The 19,397-nt window shown below is 40.9% G+C and overlaps 1 protein-coding gene across 2 annotated transcripts in view; it reads left to right on the forward strand.

The window, feature by feature from the left end:
- The window catches only part of UNC5C (unc-5 netrin receptor C), a 245,451-nt gene that overhangs the window by 205,996 nt on the left and 20,058 nt on the right, over nt 1-19,397 (forward strand). The window contains exons 8-11 of one of the 2 annotated variants that reach the window (XM_066317918.1): nt 8,700-8,756; nt 10,195-10,386; nt 11,609-11,953; nt 14,894-14,981. In XM_066317918.1, the coding sequence (XP_066174015.1) occupies nt 8,700-8,756; nt 10,195-10,386; nt 11,609-11,953; nt 14,894-14,981 (682 nt within the window). The remainder of the gene's footprint in view (nt 1-8,699; nt 8,757-10,194; nt 10,387-11,608; nt 11,954-14,893; nt 14,982-19,397) is intronic. The other variant, XM_066317919.1, reaches the window with a different exon arrangement.

The following is a 19,397-nucleotide window of genomic DNA, read 5'->3' on the forward strand; positions in this document are numbered from 1 at the left end:
TGGCAAAATGCTGCCCTTTTTCAATCTTATCTCTGTTTATACACAGGTTCTGAGTACAAAGCAAGGCTACCCTGATACTAGCATCTCTTTCTTCCCAAAACATACACATTCTGCACGTGTCCTGCTTGGTTAATGTAACAAGTCAGAAACTCTGATGGAATAAGTATTTGTTTCCCTTTTTGGCTTGATTTGAAAGCAGGCATTCAGAGAATTACAGGTCAGAGCAGCTTGATGAGGACCACAGGTCCACCAGAGCTGATCAGTGTGCAAAGAGCAGGGGAATGTTTTCCTGACTCCAGAAGGTAAACAGAGCTCTCTCAAGGGAGGCTGCAACAGAAGCCCGTGTGTGCAGGGGAATTAAATAAAACCTTTTATTAAGAGCATGTGGGTCAAGAGAGAACTTCTAATACATTCACTCTGCCAGCATAATGATACAGCCACCTGGCCTGTTTTGGCCTAGCAGGGGGAGTTCATTCATTTGAAGAAGGCATCTCATCTGTTCCTAGAGGAAGTTTTCCATAATACTGTTTTTTGATAGGAGTAAAGGGATGTGTTATTCCATTTTCTACCCAGCTACTATGCAACGGTGTGGCAGCCAAGGGAGTTTATGCACACATCTCAGAGTTATGACTCATCTCTATTTTATTGTAGTGACATGAAAAATCCCCAGCTGAGAAGCATCCACACTCTGATGGGCCCTGTGCAACTGAGAGTTCTTGCCTAGAAAACCAATTGCTTGAAGCAGATAAAAGTGTTGTGAGAAAGCAGAAGTGCAGAGCCACAGGCAGAACCCAGGGCACTGAAATCGCTGTGCCTTAACCCCAGTCAGTTCAGAAAGACCACCTCCACATTATTTTTAAAGAAAGCAAGTGCTGTAAGATCTCTTGGCTATTTTCAAAAATCTGCACTAATTAAAAAAATATTATAGCCATGCAGAGAGGAGAAAAAAGGACAACCTTGTCCATCTATACTTTTCATTCTTCTTTATTCTCTTAGGTTTTCTTTTATTCTTCCCTATTCCCCTACACATTAAAAAACTCAAAAAGTTATTCAGATAGATGAAAGAAGAATTCAAGTCTTTAGCAGTGTAACTGATACATCAGTTTAATTGTAGAAGAAAACCACCCCATACACAGACAATAACGTACATTTATATTATCCTTGTCATATACAAAGGCAGATATATTTAATGATTTTTGCTTTCCTGTCAGGGTGTCAGGCAGGGCAAAGTTGCATGAGCACCTGAAGGCTCATCAAGAAGTAAGTGAAACAATCAGAAGTAAAACTCAGTGCTCTCTATTTCTAAATCTGGACTAACAAAATTATTTGCAGCATGCTTAGATGAAAACTCATGTTGGGGAAGGAAGTTTCTAGAATTTGGGAAGCAAACATTCAGCTGATCAGCTGATTCTGTAGTCTCTGGGATTTTTGAGGTTATAAACTGGGGAATACAAGTTACCTTATGTGTGAGCATACAAACCTGCCAAATATTTTTATACCTGCTCCATGTGGATAACATATGCTTTCTGTGACCCTTTTTGTCCAGCCTTCTTAACAGTTTTGATGCCCTCTCCTAGATCCTCTTCTAATTGTCCCTTCCTTCATCTAGCTGTCTGCAACATATCCTCTCTCCAGTGGTGCCCCTTGTCCTCATTTCAGCGCTCTGGTCCCACTACAGCAAAGTGAACCCCAGGAAGTCTATCTAGCATTCAGTCATTGCAAGAGTAGAATTTGCAAATCCACATCTAGCAAATTGCAAAGCAAGGCATGTGTTTACTTTTGCTGTCAAACAAACCCAGTGCTGAGGTCCTACTAAAGATACAAGATTTAACCAAAAGGTCAAAGTCCTTAACTGCAGAAGGCTGCATAATATCAAACCTGGATGTTCTAATCCACATCAAATTTTTAGTTATCCTTCTCTTCCATCTTCCCTTGTTCCCATATAGATGTCATGCATGTTTAAACTCGGGCAAGACCTTTCTATCAATGTTAACAAAATGTCAGGATCTAATTTAAAATGAAAACATAATTGCAGTCTTAATTATAGAATATCATGAATTCCTGTTCAAGGAGAGAACAAAAGAGTGTCCCCATTTAACTCACCCACTCAGGAAAGATCTGAGATAATACCCAAGTAAATAATCAGTCACAAAACCTCAAGCTCCCTGTTTATTAGCCCACCCTGAATATGCCAATAATTAGTCCTTCAGAAGGAAAATAAATTGCTGTGCATTATCTCTGGGATGCCTGATATCACATCTGACCTTCAGCGTCATTACTACAGACATGAAGGTCTTTCTTTAGAATAGAAAATGTAGGAAGAAGCTGGGCACGTTCTGTCTGAAAGATTTTTGTTGTGCCAGGGACTCTGTTGTTGATTTGGTTTTTTGTTTTTTGGGGTTTTTTTGTGTTTGGTTTTTTTTTTTTTTTTTTAATTTTTTAACCACTATAAGTAAAGCATAACATATCATGTCTTCTTGGGTGTGTGATACATTTCCTGCCAAATAGCAAGGGAGAGAAACAATTAACAGCAAGCAGAGTTCAAATTTTACTGTTAATACTTTTCCAATCTCATTAGCAATATGTTAAATGAACATGAAGCCTTGACACTAAACAGTCAGATTATGGGGTTTACTCTAAGATTACTGTGGTACCATTGACTCTGCCCCTTGTAGAAAAGAAAATACTGGAAAGGTGCAGCCTCTGGACAGTGGAACTTGCACAAAGCAATTTTAAACTCCTGAATGTCAAATTAAATCTCAAAAATTCTTTCTTGTAAGCTGGTAATATGTGACTGTTTGGCCATCGTAGATGGAAACCTAGATGGACTTAGATGGAAGCCAAAAGCATTGCAATGTATCTGAATTAATATTTTGAAAGCCTTTGAAATTCTTTTCTGAAAGCTTTGAGCCTTTTCACACTGTACTGATTATCTAGAATTTCCTTTAAAAATAGTGAAGAAACTCAAGCAAGCTGGTGATAGCTGTAGGAATGATGGTGAATGAGGAAAGGTAGAAGGAAACAGGACTGGTAATGCAAAGTCACAGCCACAGTGCTGCAAACACTGCAGGGTCATAAAACTTTTTTTTTTTTTCTTTGTCTCAAAACCCTCTCTGTATAATGGAATTCAGAATATTGATGAATGTCTCTTCCCATGATTGCATAAACACCTGAAATTGGGCTGACATGGAATTGAAAATGGCATCTTACAGGGAAAGAGAGATAGGCTGAATTTCTAGAACTTGGAAATTGAAAACAGCTATATATACTTTGGGGAAGTTGAGGATTTTTTTACTTATTGAGATCCATTGAGTTAGATATTAACAAGAAAAAAAGTTACTAGGGTTCTTAAAACCAATTTTATTCAAACTTCCCAGGATATTTTCTGAGACTAAGACTCATTATAGAAAATTCCAGCAAAACCCAAAGATTTTAAATTAAATTCTGAGCTACTGGAGCTGGCCCAATGAGGAGGGTAATATGACTTAATGCTGAAAGAAGACCTCATCTTGGGAATTAAGAGCAGAAGCAATTGGATGCATATTGTTTGGATCTGGTATGAAAAATAATTACCAGCTTGGTGGCTTTGAGTTATCAGATACTTCAGATACTGGAATTCATCTAATGTGTGTATATATCACAGCAAAAAAAAAAAAAAAGGTTTACTGAGTTGTTTCAGTAAACTCATGTCACATTTTATATACTACACACCTACTTTAAATCATCCTTCAAAGTGTTAAGCATCTGCATGTAAGTAGTCTCTGTTTATCTGTTTCCTGAGAAAGGAAGGCAGCAGTTAAATGCATGGCATCTTGTTTTCTCAGAGGTGATTTGAGGTCATTGATTTTGGAGTCAAAAAGGGGGGAGAAGTGCTGTTACAATATGTTAAGCTCAACCTGTTGAGTTCTTTGCAACAGGATGTCCTTGAGGCACATCATGTGGCTAGGCTTTCAGAAAGACCATGGGGTTACTTGACCTCAGCTCTTTTTGAAACTGCTACAGAGTGAGCAAAGAGAGTTTGTAGATTAGAAGCAAGTGGTGCCAGATTAAAGTATGATTCATTGTAGAAATTAGCAGTTATGGTGTGCTTTATGCAGTCTTCACTTTATTAAATGAAAGTGCAGGTCTCCAGTTCTCACTGATCTCGATACAGTCTCAAATTACATATCATTAACTGTGACCTCAGCAGCTAATGCTATAAATCCATTTCCTTACCGGGTAATTGTAAATATTTTTGTAAATGTGGCCCAAGCTTTATCAGTCCTAGTAAATATGTGGCCAGAAATATCATCTTCAGCTACTTCACCTGTCTTACCTATGTAGTTGCTGGAAAGAGAGAAAAAAGGTAGGAAAAACACAAATTGAAAACTAGGTGTTTTTCTCTTATGTAGATATTTTAATTTCTGCAAGCAGCAGAGTAAAATATTTTCATAACTTTTATTCCATATTCACAATAAAATTGATATTCAGTAATACAAATTCAGCATGACTAGAAAGCTAGCAAAGCCAGTTACAAAGTTCCCTCTGCATGAAGCTGTGACCTAGAGTTTTATAACACAGGGATAAAAATTCTCTTTAAAATATGCAAGTTCACAGGCCAAGGCAGTATATTCCCATGGCTTTCTAGGTAAAATCAAACACAGGATTTCAATTCTGAAATGGTCATGATCCTGAGTTCCCAGGCTGAGCATCGTGAGTGTGTATAAATGCCCATGAATATGCCGAGGAGTAGATTCTTTCCCAGTGGAAGAAGAATAGCTTAGGACAGTCATTTTGGTGACTCTTTGGTGACAGTCACATGCAGATATGCTGAGGGCCCTTCAGTGGCACAGAGCAGTCCCTCTGTCTCCCGGGGCCTCTGGCACAGATGTGTTCCCAGAAGGTCAGAACAAGGCATGTGGGACCAGAATGCTCAGCCTGGACTTGCAGTGTTTGGGGATCATCTGCCTTCACAAACTGCACCAAACTAATTAAATGAGCTTCACAATCTATTCAGTTAAATGGTCACAGTTTCCCAAATCAGTGCCAAGTGTGACTGATGCTTAAATTGAGTTAAAGTAAATTGATAAAAAGCCTGCTGTAGTCTTTTCTATATGTTAACATTGGATTGGTTAATTTTTCAAGTACAATCTGACATATTCACCCTTCACTTTTCTCAGTGCCTTGCATCATTATAAAGGTGATTAAATTGCTCTTCTCATGCTTTCTAGAAAAAAAATAGGTAATGTCTACTTAAAGCACCTTTTAAATGGTACATCTGCATTTGTACAAAGGATTCGTGCCAGTGTAATTAATTTAGTTCAAAAAAACCCTCACCTTTGACACTTGATAGAAACATTTCCATAGGGATAAAAACATATTTATAAATCTAAATTGGACTATAAAGTTGAATACCTGGAGAAACATTAACTCAACTAAAGGCTTTTTACTGAATGCTTTTACCATGCAATTACAGTGGTTCAATTTCTGTGCATTAACCTGAGCCTCCCACTGATTTTCCATGTTTGACATAGGGTGAGGTACTTGTACAATAAGGGAAAAAAATACCCATTTTGGTAAGCTTTTGAGAACCTCAAACAGCAGGCACTATGCAAGCATAAAGTATGACTATTGCTACTTTACTCATTCAACATAATTTACACAACAAAATAGCAGAAGCACTCTTGAAAATATGTATTTCCCAACAAGCTTTAGGAAGAAGCTTGAATTACTTTTCTCAGAGTAGCTCACTGTGAAACCAGCTGTTCTGAGTCAGCAGCCTTCCTAGAGTAAGACCCTCTAGCACCTTTCTAAATTCACACTCGTTAAAAATGTTCATCATCCTGGTAGAAGTCCCTTAGGTATTTGCCAAGCAGTGCTGTTTATACAAGGAGAAAGAAAAAAAAACCCCAAACACACACACAAAATATCTCTTTTCACTGCAATTACTTTGAAGAGAGGGGGGAAATAATTCTTCGTTATTTCAGTTACTAATCCCAGCAGGTTTTTTTCATTATCTGATGAAAATGAACTTGTTTCATTGTTTGAAGGCATGGTCAGTGGGACCAGTGTGACAGTCCTATAGCTTTCTATAGAAAACCCAATTCTCTTTTGCTGGGGTTGTGGCAGTAAGCCTGCCTCTTGCCCATCACCAGTGCATGGCTACAGGCCTTCTCCTTGCCCCTGCCTTGCCCACTCCCCTTTGGAGGAGTGACCAAGGTGTGCTTAAAACTAATTTTGTTGTGGAACATCCTGCCCAAATGGGAGAAGCATCCTGCAAGTATCCTTGCCTTTTCCTTCTGTTTCAGTAGATGTCTCTTTGAATGGGTGCACAAAACACTTCTGTGGAGGAAATTGGCATCGCCCTGATGTGGCTGCAGGAGTGCTGTCCGTAGTTAGCAGTAAGAGAATGTGTGGAAATGTGTAAGCCATGAATATGTGTTTGTGATTAACAGGGTCTGTGGAGAGGCTGCAGTGAGGTACATGTCTTTTAGAATATTTGAGGATCGTGCTTGTTTACTTTGCTGAAAAAGCTTGAATCTGGATTTCCATTTTCCTGTGAGGAAAGAATGCTTTCAGTAACATCACAGCTAATCCGGGGGGTGCCATCTTTTGTGCCTGTTGTGTGGCAGTGGCTGGATCCCTTCAGACATGGCTGGACCACCAATGCAATGTGAGGAGAGAGGAATAGCCTCTTCAGCTCTGCACATGTGAGCTCAAGTTCCGTGGGTGATGCAGAGCCAGGGGACGTGGGCTGCTCCATTCCATCTCCCCTGAGAACCTGCTGGGGCACATGAAGTGCAAGGAGACATCCTCAGCTTTCCCAGTGGATTTGAGTACAAGGCAAAAAAATCATTCAGAGATGCATCCAGCCTAAACTCCACTTTGTCCCCGGGCCTATAAGTTCCTTCTGCCTGCCTCTTGGTCTCTCCAGAGATACCTTGCCAAAGGAAATACTGGGCATAAGGCTATAGCTGAAATTTACATTTACCAAATTATGAGCCTCAGCACTCGTCTGGGGAGTAATTGGGAGTAACAAGGGTACTGTAAATTCATGCCCAGACTTGCTGAGCACTCACTCAAGCCCTCAGAAGTTACTCACCAGACCTTCCATGGCCAATACCTCAAGTACACCAGTAGAAAGAGAAGGCATTTATTAACAAAAAATGAGTATGCATGTTGAGAGTACACATAGGTAAACTTGCCTCAGAGATCCAGGGAAATGTAAGAATATAATATTTCTTAAAACACTGGTTTGGCTGCAATCCTTGCTGTGAAGATTGTGTGATACTGTTTTAAACAGAGATTACAGGCAGTATAGTTTTCCATGATGTCCAAGAAAAAAACATCATCATCAAAAATCAGCTGATTTTGCTCTGGTATTTCAGGTAAGGTAGAGTTTATGCAGTAGTTAATGTCTGTAAATTTTGCAAGGAGGTATATCTTTGCCTGTGATTGAGATAGACTGTGTCTTCATTAACAAAAAATACAGCCAAGCAGCAAGATATGTGTAGAGCACAGCAGATGCTGAGCACCCAAGCTCAGCAATTCTGGGAGCTGTGGGTTATTACTCTGGTGTGCCTGTAATGTGGTTCTCTGCACTAGGCACACACCACAAGGGCATTTTCCAGTTTTGTCTCACCTGCAGGGAGTCCCCAGCTGTGTGAGCTCCTTGCAGTGTTATCAGAGGGGAGGGAGTGAAATTCCTGTCAGGAAGGTGATGGAGGAGAGGTACCTTCTTTCTTACACTGACTCTAATCCCATCCCAGACAGTGACTCCCCTGCTTAGCTGGGATTTGTCATTTACCTTTCCGGCAGGATGGCACTTGGAGCACTTCACTCATTTGCCACATGGGAGATGCCAAGTCAGTTCACAGCATTCATGTGTGAACTAAGCAGCTCCAGTGTGCTGTTCTGTGGGGACTGCAGAAGGAAAAGACAAAGGAAATTACATTTCTTCTTTATCCATCCCAAAATAAAGCTGTAAATTGTGTTATGATTTTGTCGATATATGGTGCTTGCAAAGATTTCAAACAAATAATGTTCTGACCCCAGGGGCCTTATTGATTTTTTAATGATTTCAAAGAGAAACCACTCAGTTTACTGTTTGCTGACAAATCCTTTTCTCCCTAAGGAATTCCTATTGAACATGTATTAAGGACAGGATAAAATAATTCCAAGGAAATACAGAGGGAGGGCTTTGTGCATAGGTGGCTCCACAAATCAGTATTTAACCTCTGACCAGTGACAACAGGTCTCCTTCAGCTCTATTAGATCAACAGCAAGCTATTATAATTAAATATAAAAACTGTTTAGAGCCTCACCGAACATGTCCTGGGAATTAAAGCATATGGCAGGGATAAGGATAAAAAGACTTTCCATATGCTAATGACCCTAGATGTCTGAAATAAATTAGATCCATTACAGTTTATGCTCAATAAAAGAAAGACTTTAAGCACTCCAAAGTTAGTGACTCGAGACCGATTTTGGCTTAGAAATTCAATCTGCCTGCTTATTAATTCTTAGTAAGGCTCTGGAGGAGACAGGGGATGCAAAATCATAATTCTGTGCTGCGTCAGAATTTTAAAGTGCCATCAGTTTTTTTTCCTTCTTTTCCTTTTTTTTATTTTAATTAAACTATTTTTCATGCTTCATTTTTTTTTTTTTGTTCTCCTCATTTGATTTTGTTCCCATTTTTGTTTAATTTCTTTCTTTTTAAGGTTTCATTTATCCTATTTCAACTGAACAGAGAACCCAGAATGAATATGGATTTTCTTGTAAGTTTAATGTTTGATTTTATGTTCCTGGATGCTAATTTGATGCTGTATCTTGGGTCAGGTTTTACTGGCAAGCTCAGTGTGACTAGGCAAGAAAGGGACCTATTCAGCAGGGTGACATTCTGCTTTTTTGACAACAGGCACAGTGCTTTGCAGCAGACACGGGATTATAAGGGCCCTTGCACATGAGGGAAATGGGAGGAGATGCTGCCTCAGAGACAGAAACAGGAGAGAATGAGCCATCCTCTCATTAAAATTCCCTTAGCAACTGGACAGACAGTGGTGGAGGGGTAACTTTTCTTTGAGCCAGAACTCAACAGTTCTGCTTCCTGAACTGCTGGGTTAAAAATGGGATGTTTCAAGTTTGGTAAATTGAAGGTCTGGTAGCCCGGAGCTGTCTGAGATTGATCAGTCCCTTTCTGCATCTGCCAGCTCTCACCTCTGCAGCTGGAGGGCAGCTTGGCATAAATGGCTAAAACAGATAAAATAAAAGTGATTTCACATGTTTCAAGCCAACAAAAATGGGGTACTAAAAGAGTTTGATTTGTTTTTGCACTTCCTTTTTTCATTAGGCTAGTTCTAAAAATGGGATTCTTCACTGTATAGAAATACATCAATTTTTGAACACATATTCAGGCCTTTTGGGAAAAAAATGTCTGGTGGATAATGATGCTAGAGATTAGCTTGGAGTTGGTGCTGAAGATATGGTATAAGCAGCTAGTAGAAATATCATAGCCATTTCCTCACAAGACAGCTCTAATAAATTTTGGTTCCTTTTGGTAAATTGCCACATTTTTTTTCTTGTGCTTACTTCAGCTTTTATCTTAATATGTATGTGCTAAGTCCACTGATGAGAATTCAATGCTTGATTCTCTGCTTTGCTAATTTACTAGTTTATATTTTTGAAGGCAAACAGATGTAATGACAGGTTACATTTCAAAAAAAAACCCCAAACCAACCAAAGATATGTCCTGGTATTCCAAGTACTCCATAGAAAATGAAATTTTGGGGTTCTTTCACTTCTTTAAAGTAAAAATAAGGCTTCTGAAATTTAAAAACACATGTGGTTTTGGTATCAGATGAACTTCTAAATACCGATATTATGACATTATGTCACTAAGACATATTATCTCATTTCGTAGGGTAAATTTGGTTCATAAGACTAAGTCTATGACATGTTTTGATTAGTAGTTCACAACCTGAGTATTAGACGAACCAATGGATAGGGGAAGAGTTAGAACACAAGTTAGAGAGAAATCAAGGATTGTTTTCCATCAAAAGGGCATAGACCTGCTATATGGTGTTGGAAATGGATTTTAAATTAGCCTATAAAAAATGCAGTAAATACCTGCAGGAAACAAGAATAATAAGAATGTGTTTTCTTGAAAGTCCCTGAAAGAGGACATTTCTTGAAGGCTGCTGTCCTCTCTCCCTGCAGCTGCCCCTGACTCGGATGACGTTGCTCTGTACGTGGGGATCGTCATCGCCGTGATTGTGTGCCTGGCCATTTCCGTGGCTGTGGCCCTCTTTGTCTACCGCAAGAACCACCGGGACTTTGAGTCGGATATTATTGACTCCTCGGCGCTAAATGGGGGATTTCAGCCTGTCAACATCAAGGCTGCAAGGCAAGGTTAGTTGGCATTTCACTCCATTTTCACCAATTCAGGGAGATGCTATCAGGTTATGGTCTCTTGGGCGGTATGAATGATATTGCTGGATGCCTGTTGACACTTGACAAAGAGGAGAAAAGATCATGTTCATTTGTTTCTGATTGTCAAGTGCTCAAAACCTGTGGTGGCATTTGTCAGCTATGCTCAAGAGTATAAAGCAGGTGAATTTAACTTCTGAAGAGGGAGCATGAATGTGAGAGCGAAACTGAGACACTTTTATGGAAATACAAGTCCAGCTCAAGTTGAAATCAAAAGCAAAGCTCTGACAGAAACAATGGAGGCAGGCTGCATCACAGCAGTGATACTACAGTAGTTCTATCACATCTCCCTCCCATTTATTTCACTTACAGCTTTTTTTCCAATGACCTGTCTCCACTGGTATAAATAGTAGTTTGAGAAGTGCTGTGCTTTTAATAGAAAATGTAGAAGTTGTGGTAGAACATAATTTGATAATGAATATTTTTATCACTGGTGCATAACAGCTTGATCTTTTTCCTCACTTCATTGGCCAGGAAAAAACCCTCTAAAGATAGTGCTGCCTTTATCAAAACACTTATTTAGGTTGATGAGTTCCTCTTTTTTCCCCAGTATCTACACTATAAAAGTTAAGATGACAAGAGTTGTCACTTGTAAGATTAGCAGAAGAGTTTTCTTTGATGGAGAAACTTTTAAAACAAATCTTAGAAAAGTGTGATGCAGGTACTAGAGCCCCACTGCATGGAGTCATGGGCATGATGACTTCATAGGCTTGTTGTGTCTTTTATTTCAGGAATGCTGTCATTAGGCCAGTTAGATTGGTTAATGATTGTAGCATAGCATTTGGAGAGGGGTTCTTTGTTAAAACTAGATCTACTCAGTGATGAAAACATCTTGCCCTGAAGCTGAGCATCTCATATTTGAAATCTGAGTGTAGCCTGGAAAAATACTCCCAGCGTAAACTCTTCAGAGCAGAAATGTGCTGTAATTTTGTACAGCAGTCGGATTCCAAAGCAGCTGGGACAATACGAGCCCTGGGAGTTTTCTGGAGAGATTCATGGAAACGGAGATGAAGGTTCAGGGACTTCGAGTATCTGAACATTTGGAGTGAAAGACAAAATGCATATACAAATCCAAATTGTTGCAAAGAGCAAAGTAATCAGAACAGAGAAATAATACAGTTCTTCCTTCTCATCTCCACTGCAGACCTCCTGACAGTGCCACCAGATCTCACTTCTGCTGCAGCCATGTACAGGGGTCCTGTGTACGCCTTGCATGATGTCTCTGATAAAATCCCGATGACCAACTCTCCAATCCTGGACCCACTCCCCAACTTGAAGATCAAGGTTTATAACACCTCCGGTGCAGTCACTCCCCAGGATGACCTCTCTGACTTCTCCTCCAAGCTGTCCCCACAGATTACACAGTCTCTGCTGGAGAATGAGACCCTGAACATGAAGAACCAGAGCCTTGCTCGGCAAACTGACCCATCATGCACCGCATTTGGGACCTTCAACTCCTTAGGAGGCCACCTCGTAATTCCCAATTCAGGTAAGTGCTGACTTAAAGCTGCAATTGTTTTGTGAGTTTAAGTGATGGTAGCTTGTTTTCATATGGAGAAGGAAAGTCTGTACATGGAACTCTGCTTTTTCTCTGATCAAAACAAATAGATGGGTTTTTTTCCCCCACTTCATTTGCATCTATCAAAGTACTTAGAATATTTTCTACCCCAATTACTCGCCACCTTTTAAAACACTAGAGGCTTGAGGAAGACTTGGGCCCCTCACTTCAAGAGCACTGGTCGTAGGAGTAGCAGCTGAGGGAGCTGGGGTTATGTAGCCTGGAAAAAGGAGGCTGAGAGGAGGCCTTATCCCTCTCTACAACTGCCTGAAAGGAGGCTGCAACAACGTGGGGGTTGGTCTCTTCTCCCAAGTAATACATAGGAATGTGATCTAGTGGTGAACACTGTGATCTGTTAATAATTGGATTCAATGATATTAGAGGTCTCTTCCAACATAAATGATTCTGTTTCTAAATGGAATATTGCAGGGCTCTTAGCCACTTTCTGAGACATGCAAAGCTTCAGATCTCCCCTGTGTGAAGTGCAATCTGCATCACCTTTTCCTTTCATGCAGTTCTAGAAAAGGGACTTCAGTACAGTAAGCCTCTATTTGTCATCACACTAAAAGAGGACAAATTATTTAAAAAGAAAAATTGGTTGCTCCATTTCCAATTCACTGCAGACTATGTGCAATTGAAGCAGGACAACAGAACACTATTTTTAACCTGTATTTATTGTTAACTTGCTGTAAAACTAGGAAAGAGAGGGACTGAGCATTGAGGGCCTGTTGATGTAATGTAACATGCTGCTCATCTTTCTCTCAGAGCACAAAATCAGGCTTCCAGGCCCCTTTGGGCCACCATCACACCAGCAAGGCAATTTGAGAGCATCCGAGGAGCTCTTGGGCAGCTTTGAGAGAGCTCAGGTCTTCAGACAGACTTTTTAGCAGAGCCATGCTGCTGCTTGGCTCCTACAGGAGTGTTGATGTTCTTTCTAGGGAAGTTCAGCACCTGGATGTTCCCATGAGTTTAGCATGATACTGCAGAGCCGCATTAATATCTAAAGTGAGAATGAATCAAATATGTAAAGCATTTCATGTGAGGAATATGGGAGGTATACAGTGGTCAGGAACACACCTGCCCAGTTTTACTGGAACTCTGAATTCAGGGAAGACCACAGTACATGTGAGACTGCAGCTCACAGCTTGGCCATTTTACAGCAGATGTCCTCACCAAGGCGATAGTGTCTACCCTTGTCCCTTGTGCCTTTGCTGGATCATTTCTTTTTTGATGATGCTATGGAGGAAGCAAAATGTCCAGGTGGCCCAGGAACTGGGTGGTTTGATCCTTCCAGGATGCAGACCCACTCTGCCCATGAAGCAGCCAAAAGTGCTTGGACCCACAGCCCTGCTCTCTGAGCTCCTGTCCAATGGAAAGCAAAAATATCTATTAAATTTAAGTGAAAGCTGAAGTACTTCAATAAATCTGGTGCTAACTAATGAGCAATGTTGAAAATTTGTGCTATACAGTCTTGGATTTCACATTTTTCCATGTAGCAGCTGAAAATAGATATTGATACTCAGTTTTCATATGCCACAGTGGTGCACATTATCAGCAAAGTCTATTAGTCACTGTTAATTCACATGTATTAATATCAATTTGTAAAGAAAAACATTTGATGCTGCAATCCCATCAAAATTATTAAAGTAATGACTCTGTAAAATAAAATAATCTGTCTGCTGCTACCTTGTATGCCACTGTGCTGCTTCTAGATGTATGTCCTCCTCCAGATATGATCAAAGCCCTTCATTTGCAGTGCACCTGCCCTGTTACAGCTGCAGACATGCACAGGTTAGGTTGGGATAGGCCTGTATAGACAAAAGTGCCAGAAGGCGTTTGTGGAAATGCTTTCCTAGCTACTACCTCTCTCCTTCAAAGATAAGTGTGGGACTGAGGCCCTGCACATCAACACACGGGAGGTGTCCAGTGTAACCAAACCCTGTATGCTAAAGAAAAGAGGCAGAGCTGTGCAAGGTGTCTACAAAGTGTCTCTAGTGTAACCACATATATGTAAATAATCTTCCTCTAGGTTTGTTTTCAGCTATGTGGCAATAATTGTATGCATATCCCTGCCACTGATTTCCAGGTAATCTTCATCTACAAAGAGAGCTGGCTGAGATGTGTCCAGGAGAGTGAAATAGCCAGTTTGTGGGCCATGTTTGTTATGTAGGGACAAGGCATCTCTTAAATGGAAGTAATGTAAGAACAGTGGTTTTCAATCAAGTGTTCAGCAAACCGCTACTGAAAAGGACACCGAGCATATTTGCCCACACTTTTTTCAAGGTTGGATAGATCAGTTTTGGGCCCCTATACAGGACTAGGTACATTCAAAAACCAAGCCCAGTTTTGTCTCCCTGGCAGTCTAGCCACTGAGTGCATGAAAAGACAGGATGCCAGACACAGAAGCCATCTTTCAGGAAACAACTAGTTCTTGTTGCTTCCTGGGACAGTGCTTCACTGCTTTTCTTTCCTGATCTTAATTAAGTAAGAATTGCCTAGGGAGAGATGTCCCATTACAGCTGTTGGAAATTTTAGTCAGAGTTGTTTGTTTTTCCATCATTTTACAAGGTAAGCAACAGCATAACCATCTGTCTGCTCTTTAAATAAAATGAAAGGGAAGAAAATCCTCTTCTTCATTCCAGTTTTTCAGTGCATGAGAAAAAGATCAGGCAGCTGAACACTGAAGACACCCAGGTTTACAGTAAATGCTTTTTCTCCCATCCTGCTGAGGTCATTTACAGTCTGCTGGTGAGAGTGGCTGAAAATCTGCCATTGCAGACTTCATATTCTGCCTCTCCTGTCACTCCTCTTCACAGACCCACTCACCTCTTTTTTCTCTATCTTACCTTTTGTGTCTCTTCTGTTCTGCAGGAGTAAGTTTGCTGATCCCAGCGGGAGCTGTTCCACAAGGGAGAGTCTATGAGATGTATCTGACAGTTCACAGGAAGGAGAACATGAGGTAAAATACTGCCTTTATTTCCTTGTGCATTAATAGAGGGGGAAAATGTATTAACTGAAGACCTGTGATACTAATACTTATGCAAAGGCCACTGCGTTGAAGCTATTTGCTGACTTGGAGGTAAACACAAGCAAAGCCAAGGATAGACTTTGCCACAAAAGCAGCTCAGACATTTGCTTTCCTAACCAAGTGTTGCACTCTGCAGCAACCCCTCAGGCTGGAGGGGATGCTGAATTGTAGGGGAGCAAGGACAATATGCCAGCATGGGTTTGGTTTGTGCAGCAGAGAAGGTGTGAAGTGACCTCTTGACAAAGACCTGTGCTGCAAAGGAGAAGGGAGCAGAGGAGAAAGGTGATAAATCAGCTCAGTGGAGGTGAGAGACGGGTGCCTGACTTGGAAAATCTCCTCTCCTGTTAGAGTGAAGGTGAATTTTTATTCTACCCTTCATGGGCTTGTCTAGTCCATGCAGAGGATGGAGCCAAAGCTTTTGATGTCCTCTACCTCGTTGCTGCTTAGCCCCAGACACCACACACCGAGGGCACCCAGAGTTGATGCTGGGATGACCACTGCTGTCTCCTGTTACCCGAATGTGTGGCCAATTCATAGTCTAGATCCTAACGTCTACTGGCATGTGATCTGGCAGCCTTGAGATTTAAAAAATTGTATACAAAAAGGCCAAGATACCATTTGAAGCCATTTAGAAAACCCTAATGAAGAGAAAGGTGAGGTCTTAGGCTGCAGAATGGACTTGTGCACAAAGGCAGAATGGCAAATGTGAAGCTGAGGCAGTCATTACACAGTGCTTTGCCTCTTTTCTCCTCCTCATAGCTAGATATGTTTTTTGGCTCAGCCTCTTAATAGCTTTTATTATGTGCTAAGCCACAGCTGTTTATACACTGTGTGATATTGAACACTATTCTTTAGCTTGGTAGTCTTTCACCCAAGCTAAAATAATCTGCTTAAAGAAAAATTAAGTAATCCTTCCACCCACCCGTTTGCATACATTATTCATCAGCCGCTCTTTGAAAATAGCTAATTGCAGCTACAGAAAAAATGTCTCTGTTCACAGCTACTATTGATTATATTCCTATTACTTTTTTTGGCTGTGAAAGAGGTTTACAAACAGTATTGAACAAAGACTCTTTCCTGAAGAAGGAAAAAAAAAATCGGATGGCGTCCCCTGTTTTTCAACTTGCTTCTAAATCTCCCTTTCCAAAATACCTGATTCTTAAAATAATTATTTAATTCCTAGAAGATGCTGTGTGTGCAATTATTTTCTTTCCAGCCAGTTATGGAGGGAATCCCTGTTACTTTATTCATGCAGCTGTAGACAACTAATGTCACATACTCGTTTAATTTATTTTCTTCAAGGATCGTAAAGCCACCTCTGCATGCTTTGTGATAGCTGTAACTCAGCAAGTCACACACAGGATAGAAGGATAGGTTAACCTGTGTTGGGAAATGTGCTGCTTGCCAAACTGAGTGGTATGCCAAAGGACACCTGCAGAAGTAAACAGAATGGTGTGAATCCTCACTTACAATGTAGATTTTAGAAGTGATTTCTTTCCTTGGGAGAGGAGAGCAGAGCAGTCTGCCTTGAGGCAGCAGGGCTCATTGTATTGTGGTGGCAGTCACTTTCTGAGTGCACAGAGTCCAGCTGCTTATTTGATTTGTTGTGTTTTTTCAGAAAGCACATCAAGCTCTTCATGCGTTTGGAAAGATGTAGCTCACTGGGTGTTGTCTGGATCACTCAGAACTGAATATTCACCTTTCTCCAGGTGCCAAGGAGCAGAAGGGGCTGGGTAGCACCCAGCTGTAATGTTCTCCTGCTGCAGGACTGGGTACCAGACCCTTCACTTCTGTAGCAGAGCTACACCTATGTCACAGCTTCTTTTTATGACTGCATGGGCCACAGATGTTGTTTCATATAATTAGAGTCATACGGGTACCACAAGTTGCTGTGCAGCGTAATTATTTTTTAAATCAGCTACTGCACTCTTGCAGCACTCTAGCAGAGAATGATAGTCCCCAGTAAGGACTAGCTGCAGACATTTGCTTCTGTGGCCAGGCAGTAACTCCAGCATGTTCAACAAATCCTGTGAGACCTTATATTTATTTTCATGAGCACTGTGCAAATGTGTATGGGTTGAAAAGTCCTGTTATGTGTTGATGTTGTCTGGCAGGGGACACAGAGGAAATTATAAAATGCATGTTGTTATCAGAAATGAAGGCAGAGTCTTGTCCTTGATATTACAACTAGCACTGAGGGGAGAATGTGGTCTCCACAGTGCTGCCCTAGTAGAACCAGAGCAGCAACAGAGAGGGTCACATCCCAGCTCACCTATCTCCAGCAACTTAAGATCTAGCTCACACTTTGTTTATAGAACTGTGAAACTACTTCTGAATAGTCAAGCTGAAACAGAAAATGTTATCTGTAAGACACCTGCAAATTCCCCTTTTCTTTTCCTTCCTTTGTTTTCATATTACTATGTTTCCCCAGTTAGTCTCTGAAAGCTGTAGTACAGAAGTTTGAGAGACTTCACAACCGAGTAATATCACTCTTTGTGCTGCCTCCCAGATTGGCTAGGAGAGCTTTCTGAGACAGTCCGTTGATTCCATTTCATATCCATCAAAGCAAGTGAGAGCAGGAAGGTCACCCTAAAAGCATTATCCTTTAGCAGTGAACTGGGGTTCTGATAGCTTGCAGTAAACACCACTTGGAGGCAGTTGTTTCCTCCCTGTGTGTCGGTGTACTTGCTGCACAGTGGGGTTTCTCTTTTACTGACCAATACTCCAGGAGAGTGTTACCCTCATTATTCCTGTCATTTGGGGCAGGATGGATGGCAGGCGGCTCCCATGCTCTGATCCCTGGCTGGTATGTTGACCTCATGAAAAGATCCATGTCCTTCATGAAGCAGCTACAGTGGGGAAAATTATATATGGGTACACATATATATACATATGCAAATGCAGATATCCATGCATACATATATATGTATATGTTACGTATAGATTAATTGAAAAAATGACAAGCCTGTGAGAATATTTCACAGCTGTCAGATTTCTTTCTCAAAGCTCAGTGTCTTTTTCAGTGTTTCAGAGCAGATGTTCTTTCCCTTGGTCTGGGGAAGCATCACCAACTTTGAGACTTGCAAGGGGTCCCTTCTTGAGTAGTGGTTTCATCTGTAAAATCAGCACATTATGTTGGCCAGTACCTGGCAAGAGCCTGTTCCCATTAGCACCTGTAAGAGTCTGGATCTTACAGATGAAGTAATTTCTTTAATTCATCTGTAATTTAATCCTAAGGATTAAATAGTATGAGTATAAACCTCCAACCTCTAAGATTTGTTTGACCGCCTCAGGTTAAAAAACAAATCTCGCTGTGAGCTAAATTAGCGGAGCTGTGTTTCCTTCAGAAGCATCTGGCAGTGGTCAGTGCTAGATGGGGTCTGGGCCTTGATGGACCACTGGCTTTATCTTGTGTGGCAGTTTCCGTGTTTCTGTGTGAACCCCTGCTGAGCTCGCACAGCATTAGGTGGAGCTACTCTTGCATGCTCTAATCAGAGGCAGGAGCTGCACAAAACAGATACAGCTCTGTGAAGGACATTCCTGTATAATCCATCACACAGGAGGTGTTCCAAATGAGAGTGGAGGTCGCTGTGCCCACAAAATTTGACAACCCTGAAGAACAGAGCAAGCAACACTCCTGAAGGTCTTGATGGAAGACAAAGATAAATGTGCAAATTTCAAATTAGCTACCTTAAAAGAGAAAAGGGTCAGGTGAGCCTTGCCAGGATTTGTATCAATGGCTTCATAATGTATGCGCAGGGTTTAGTATAAAGTCAAGCATCTGATCAATGATTCTGATCCAAGAAGCAATGTTGCTTTTTCACCAGTAAGCTTAAGCTTAGTGATGTGAAATAAAAGAAATTGAAGTCATCCACATTTCATTTCTCCACCTTCCTTATCTCAGTTGCATAAACAAAATTACTTTGCAACTCCAGAAGACAATTTCTTGAAGTGCCAGTCACTATAATTGAAAAATTCAACATGAAAAAGACCAGAACATGAGCAAAAGGGGAGGACAAACTTCTCAAAGTATTTTTCTTCTGAAGATAGACTGTCAGAAGAACCAGAGTCTGTCGAGAATATTAAGTTTGAAATTCAAGAAAGAACACATACTAAAAAATAAAGCCCTAGCAATGAATGGAGGAATAAAATATCTTCCCTCTAACTTTTTTCTAAGGTGTGTAGAAGGGTTGTCCTCTGTTGCTGTGTGACAGCCATTGCTCTCTCCCTGCTCCGTCCTGTGCTTCCTGAGCTGCCTGGAGCACTGTGGCAGGAAGCACAATGTAGTCCCACTGAGGAACAGAGATTTATCTAGTTGTGCTCACATCTGCTGTCTGACAGCTATCT

This window comes from Sylvia atricapilla, chromosome 4, assembly GCF_009819655.1.
Source record: "Sylvia atricapilla isolate bSylAtr1 chromosome 4, bSylAtr1.pri, whole genome shotgun sequence".
Classification (NCBI taxonomy): domain Eukaryota; kingdom Metazoa; phylum Chordata; class Aves; order Passeriformes; family Sylviidae; genus Sylvia; species Sylvia atricapilla.